At 36.5% G+C, this 7,150-nt stretch overlaps 1 protein-coding gene across 1 annotated transcript; it reads right to left on the reverse strand.

The window, feature by feature from the left end:
* Window positions 1-3,219: 3,219 nt before the first annotated feature.
* On the reverse strand, window positions 3,220-4,185 carry LOC118924160 (olfactory receptor 14J1). The gene has a single exon (XM_036908673.2). It carries the CDS (start codon window positions 4,183-4,185, stop codon window positions 3,220-3,222), a length of 966 nt encoding a protein of 321 aa, XP_036764568.2.
* Window positions 4,186-7,150: the final 2,965 nt, after the last annotated feature.

Genomic DNA, 7,150 nt, shown 5'->3' on the forward strand with positions numbered 1-7,150 from the left:
AAAAGGAACCATACAGTATGGGAGAATATATTTGAAAATGACACATCCGATAAAGGCTTGACGTCCAGAATATATAAAGAGCTCACACGCCTCAACAAACAAACAAAAAAATAACCCAATTAAAAAATTGGCAGAGGAACTGAACAGACGGTTCTCCAAAAAAGAAATACAGATGGCCAACAGACACATGAAAAAATGCTCCACATCGCTAGTTATGAAAGAAATGCAAATTAAAACTACAATGAGGTAACACCTCACACCAGTAAGGATGGCTGCCATCCAAAAGACAAACAACAACAAATGTTGGTGAGGCTGTGGAGAAAGGGGAACCCTCCTACACTGCTGGTGGGAATGTAAATTAGTTTAACCATTTACTGGAAAGCAGTATGGAGGTACATCAAAATGCTCAAAACAGACTTACCATTTGACCCAGGAATTGCACTCCTAGGAATTTACCCAAAGGATGCAGCAATTAAGTTTGAGAAAGACAGATGCACCCCCATGTTTATCACAGCACTATTTACAATAGCCAAGAATTGGAAGCAACCTAAATGTCCATTGACAGATGAATGGATAAAGAAGATGTGGTACATATACACAATGGAATACTACTCAGCCATAAGAAGATGGCAAATCCTACCATTTGCAGCAACATGGATGGAGCTGGAGGGTATTATGCTCAGTGAAACAAGCCAAGCGGAGAAAGAGAAATACCAAATGATCTCAGTCATCTGTGGACTATAAGAACAAAGGAAAAACTGAAGGAACAAAACAGCAGCAGAATCACAGAACTCAAGAATGGACTAACAGGTACCAAAAGGAAAGGGATTGGGGAGCATGGGTGGGTAGGGAGGGATAAGCAGGGGGAGAAAAAGGGGGATATTAAGAATAGCATCCATAGGGGGTGGGAGAAAGGGAGGGCTGTACAACACAGAAAAGACAAGTAGTGATTCTACAACATTTTGCTATGCTGATGGACAGTGACTGTAAAGGGGTATATAGGGGGAACCTGGTATAGGTGTGAGCCTAGTAAACAAAGTATTCGTCATGTAAGTGTAGAATAATGATGAAAAAAAAAGCAGTTCCTGTGTGGTGACCTCCAATGAGTTCTACACAATGATATAAAGGGCATATAAAAGTATAGGCAAATGGTCTTTTTGTGTCTATACAGAGGATCAAAGCCTAATTTGGCTACCCCAAAAATGAACTAAGATACGATATGAAAAAGAACTTCCAAAATCAGCACTCTCAGGAAGACTCATGCCAGAAGATGATCATCAAAAAAACCCCAACAAAGATCCACGCCCTGCCACAGGTGTAGATGCACTCATCCCACCAATTCCTGGACTTACCATGGGAATGAAGAAGGAGATATCTAAGCTGGCCTGTGCATACAGTAAAACAACAAATTTGACTGGATCTATACTGTTGGAACTCAACCAAGAATTAGGAGAAGTGCAAATTGTAGCGCTCCAAAATCTTACAACCACAGACTATTTACTGTTAAAAGAACATGGGATTTGAACAGTCCCCAGGAATGGGTTGTTTTAATTTATCTGAATTCTCTCAGACTCTTCAAGTTCAGTTGGACAATATCCACCATATCATAGATCAGTTTTCACAAATGCCTAAGGTGCCTAACTGGTTTTCTTGGTTTCACTGGAGATGGCTGGTAATTACAGGTATGCCTTGGTCACATAACTGTACTCCTATTATGTTAATGTGTGCGCACAATTTAATTAGTAGTTTAAAACCTATCCATGCTGAAGTTACTCTACAAGAAGATATGTCAAAGAAATAATCAATCTTCCCAGGTTTTCTTCTGCCTGCTACTTCTATAGCTTTTCTTCTTCCTACCTAATTACAACCCTTAAATAGAATTCGTGCCACATGTCGAATTTACCAAGTATCATAATTCTTCCAAGTGGTAAAGACATCTCAAGACAAATGCTGGGCATAGAAGCCACAGGGCATAAATATGCAAAGAAGTAAAAAGCTAACCTTTTCAAACAATAAGGCTTCTCTCTCACTTACCAACTTTACATTTCCCTGTATGGCCCCGGAAGATGACTGGTTAGCCAGAGACGGGTAAGATTCCTCAAGGGAGGAACAACCTATCCAGGCACAGTCGCAGGGGGTCCATCAGGTGAGAAAATGGGGATCAACAGAGGTGAGGCTTAGAACCTCCCCCCCCCGCTGTTCTGAGAGAAACCTTCTGCATATGTGGATGTTTTATTGCCCTTTTCTAGCTTGGATTAACACATAGTCTACAGGCACACACCTGATCATCTACATTTGCTCTCTTACAACACTAAACTATGTTTTCTACCTTTATCTTGTGTCTACCTACCACTTCAGCATTTTATTAAAAATAATAATAATAAAGAGTGAAATGTGGTATCCACATATAAATCAAGTATAAAAATCAAATGAGTATTCATATTTGAACTGACTGTTTATAGTTCATAATGCATGAGCAAAACCAAAGGTTTCTGTGATGACTGTCCCTGTACTGTTCACCATGTAACTTATTCACTATGTAAGAATTTTTTCTCCATGTAAGAACTTGTTCGTTATGCTTCAGAAGATTGGAGACTGATGAAAATTAGGCTTGTGGTTGATTAATGATTGTGCATTGAGCATTGACTCCCCTATACAGAATTTTATTGTTGTTAACAACCATTTGATCAATAAATATGAGAGATGCCCTCACAGAAAAACAAACAAACAAAAAAAATGTACACACTTCCAATTGTAAAATAAATAAGTAACCGGAATGTAATGTATGGCATAAGGCATATAGTCAAAATATTGTAACAACTTCATATGGTGATAACTGGTACCTAGAATTATCATGTATATAAATGATGAATCACTGTGTTGTACACCTGAAACTAATGTAATACTGTGTGTCAAATACCCCTCAATAAAAAATAATTATCTAAAAAAAAATTATATTGGCCAGGCCCCAGAGTAATTGTCTTTTCTCTTTTATTTCAGAAAAATGCTTAAAAGATGCCTTAAGAGAACACTTGAATTAGAGGAAGGAAGAACAATATAACACAATACGTTAGAAACATAGCATCTTAAATTCTGAAGAATTCTATTTTGAGATGAGTAAAAAGAATTAAAACTTGGAAAGGAGTTCTGGGAAGAAATCAGATTTACCCATCTTGTAATCCAAAACATAAAAGCAATTCCTTCTATATGTGTGGTTCTTTAGAGTTTAAAAATGGCTTTTAAACACGTTTTTCTCTGAGCAAATTCTTCTTTTGACAGCACCTTCCTCAGAGCTGCTTTCATGGCCTCATTCCTCAAACTATAGATAACTGGATTGAGTGTTGGAGTTATCACAGTATAGAAAATGGAGAATGTGAGGTCCATAGATGATTGGGAATTAGAAGGCGACCTTAGAAACTCAAAGCCTGTAGTTGAGAGAAAGAAAGTGACTACAAATAGGTGTGGTAGGCAGGTAGAAAAGACTTTAGTCTGGCCCTCAGCTGACGGGATTCTCAGCACTGTAGAGAAGATGCAAATGTAGGAGAGCACAATGGAAGTCAAGCAAATAAATGCCACTGAGGTTGTGAATGCAGCCAGTGCAATCTCATTAATGAATTCATAAGAACAGGCTAGTTTCAGCATCTGAGGAATATCACAGAAGAATTGGTGAATGACTCTTTCCTCACAGAAGGGTATGGAGAAGGTAACAATTGTGTGCATGAGTCCAGAGAGGCCCCCCGCAATCCACACAGCTATCACTGCATACTGACAAGCACAGGGATCCATAATGGTCTCATATTGCAGTGGTTGACAGATGGCTACATACCGATCAAAAGACATCACTGTGAGTATGGCTACTTCTGAAGAGGCCAAAGCTATGAAGAAGAAAACCTGAAGTATGCACTGATCAATGGAAATGTAGCCATTGTTCATAAGCAAATTTGCAATGCACTGGGGCACTGTGACAGAGATTAAACAGAGGTCCAGGAAAGAGAGGTGCTTCAGGAAGTAATACATAGGGGAATGGAGGCGATGGTCCAGGGTAGTTATGGTGATGATGAGGAAGTTGCCTATCAAGGCTAACAGGTATGTCACCAAAGACAGCAGTGCATGTAAAATCTGACGCTTGTGGTCATCAGAAAACCCCATGAGGAGAAATCCACTAATGGAGGTTAAGTTGGTCATGTTCACACTGGATATAGCAAGAATGACTCTGGGAAACCAAAGGACAGTAAGAAAAGAATGCATGAAAATTAATATATCTGTATGTCAAGTAACAGTGCACTTAGCATAGAGCTACTGAAATCCATATGAATTTGTCTCCACAGTGATTAGAGAACATTTAATTCAGAAAAAACTTTGGCTATTATTCAGAAATGGAACCTCTAAATATGACCAACATCTTCATATAGGTTGAAAAAAGTTGTGAGAATTTTCTGGAGCAGTTAGGATTGTCAGAGGTGAAAAATAGATGGATATGATGAAGTCTTTCCCCTCCACAAAGTCTTTGAAAATGGTACTAGATATACTTTTATATGGCACCTTAGTTTTACAATGATACATTAAGCCCTCCTTTGTTAATCATTTAAAACGAAGTTGTGATACTACCTGGATGATCTAGGAACATACTAGAGGCAACAAACCAGAGACCAGTTTAACTCTAAAACAGTCATATTCCTTGTCTTTAACATTTTTAAAATATGAAAACTGGTTGGAATGAACTTTCTAGAGAAAGCTTGAATAGTGAAATAAATCTCAAAAATTGTACCATGCAGATGCCACTGATACCAAGCATTGCTCCTGAGTTTTGGAACTTGACAGATTTTGCAACCCACTGATGATACCTTGTCCTTTAGTATTTAAATCCTTAGGATGATTTGTATTTGGACAGTTTGAATCAAATTCATTTGGAAAAATAATGGGATTTTCTAAAATGTATTTAATTCTTACTATGTGATAAGTAGAGTACTACGTGGTGGAGTATATGCACTTCCAGTATTAGCTCTCTTTGTGACTTTCCCAATGAAAAGAAACAAATATTTATTCTTGTTCTCCACCACTTGAAATAGACCGTGCTCATTTCTTGACACGATGAAACAACCCAAACCTAAATACTAGGTGTCATGTAATTGTCAGGAAGGTTGGCTGATGTTACTCTTTATGTTAAATATACTATTGTAGAATTACAAAACCACCTTGGGTATCAGAATCACTCTGCTGATTTTTACTTCTTTTCTTTTCTTTTTAAATAAAATCTGTGTATTTTTTCAAAGGTTAATCCATTTTCACTGAGCTTCTTGACCATAAGTCAATTCCTTCATCACCTCTATCTATTTCTCTACATTTAACAATGGTATCTAATATATGGGTACTAAATAAATACTTATGTAACTAAGTGTATGTATGACTAATTCTATTCTATATAGATAAAAAGTTATCAACCTGCTTGAGTTACTCCATATGAACTGTTTTATTCCATTTAACAAATCTCTACAAAATGAAAAGAGAGTGAAAGTCACTTGAGCTAGTATTTTTCTGTTTTGCTGTAATTTATTTTGAGAACTCACTGAAGCTAATTTTTAGGAAACAACCTGACAACAGTATGGACATTGGATTGGGAGGACATAAAACTAAATAATAAAATATTGCCAGAGATGAGGAAAGTTTGAACTAATCTCTAAGTGACAAGAGGTAATAATTATAAGAGATAATGAGCAGATAAAATCTTGATGATAATGTATGTGCAGATGAAAGAGAAGGTGTGTAATTGTTTGAAATAGGTAACAGATAGAGAGGTGGTGGGGAGAGGAGATGATGGGAAAGAACCAGTCTGAGGTAACTGTATACCAAACGTGAAGTTGGATATGAGTATCTGGAATTCAGAAGACCTTTGACAGTGCTTGAAACATGTCACCAGCTCCATAAGAGAGTGCAAATGATGTAGAAAAGCAGTTAACCCGACTCATTTAAATGATACTTTACAAGAATATTATTTAGTTAAAAAAAAGGACAGAAAAGAGGTCTGAAGACTTTTAGACATCATTAAATTTTAATATATATGCATAAGAATACCCGGTCAGAAAATGGGAAAGAATATTCATAAAGGAAGGAGAAAATCAGCAGTGAGTGGCATTATACAGCCAATGAAAAGAGATGTTTTAGAAAAAACAAACTACAATAGTGTCATATACATAAGGAAGGAAATTGAAAATAACAATAAGACCTATGTTTATTACCACTTTTTTACAATAGCCAAGATATGGAAGCAACAAAAGTGACCATCAATAGATGAGTGGATAAAGAAGAGATGGTACATATATACAATGGAATATCATTCAGCCATAAAAAAGAAAGAAATGTTGTCATTTGCAACAATGTGGATGGATCCGAAGGATATTATGCTAAGTGCAATAAACCAGGCTGAGAAAGACAAATACCATATGATTTTACTTATTTGTGAAATATAAAAGGAAAGCAAAACAGAATAACAAAACAGCAGTAGACTCATAGACACTGAGAAGTGACTGGTGGTTACCATGTGGGAGGGATTGGGGTGGCTGGGAGAAATAGGTGAGGGGGATAAAAAGGCACAAAATCTCAATCATAATATAAATTAGTCATGGGATGAAAATACAGCATATAGAATATTGTCAATAGCTCTGTAATATCTTTCTGTGTTGACAGTAACTACCCTAGTTGGGGTATGAATTTAATAATGTATAGAATTGTTGAATCATTATGTCTATGTCTTATACTTGAAACTAATATATTATTGTATATCAACCATACTTTCATAAAAAACATTAAAAAATAAAAATAAAATAAGAGCACATTGAATTTGCAGTTTTGAAGGTCATTTGTGCATTTGCTAGAGCCATTTGGGAGGACTCACAGATAGAGACACAGGATAATGTGGTTCAAAAAATGAATGAGAGATGAAAGTAAATAAAAATTATAGACTGTTCTCTTTAGGAGCATGGCTATAAATTTCATAAAATGTGGAAAAGCTTCACTTACCAGAATTGATATTAGTCAGTAGGAACAAGTATCATTTAATCCTAAAACTGGGCATCTTTCTTCTGAATCCAGCTGGTATCTTTGAGATTCTCATGTGAGGGAAGGACTGAAATGCTTTCATACAAGACGGAAC

This window comes from Manis pentadactyla, chromosome 16, assembly GCF_030020395.1.
Source record: "Manis pentadactyla isolate mManPen7 chromosome 16, mManPen7.hap1, whole genome shotgun sequence".
Lineage (NCBI taxonomy): Eukaryota > Metazoa > Chordata > Mammalia > Pholidota > Manidae > Manis > Manis pentadactyla.

Coding starts and splice junctions, on each gene's coding strand:
- LOC118924160 (XM_036908673.2), bottom strand. CDS start 4,185: ATGACCAACTTAACCTCCATTAGTGGATTTCTCCTCATGGGGTTTTCT.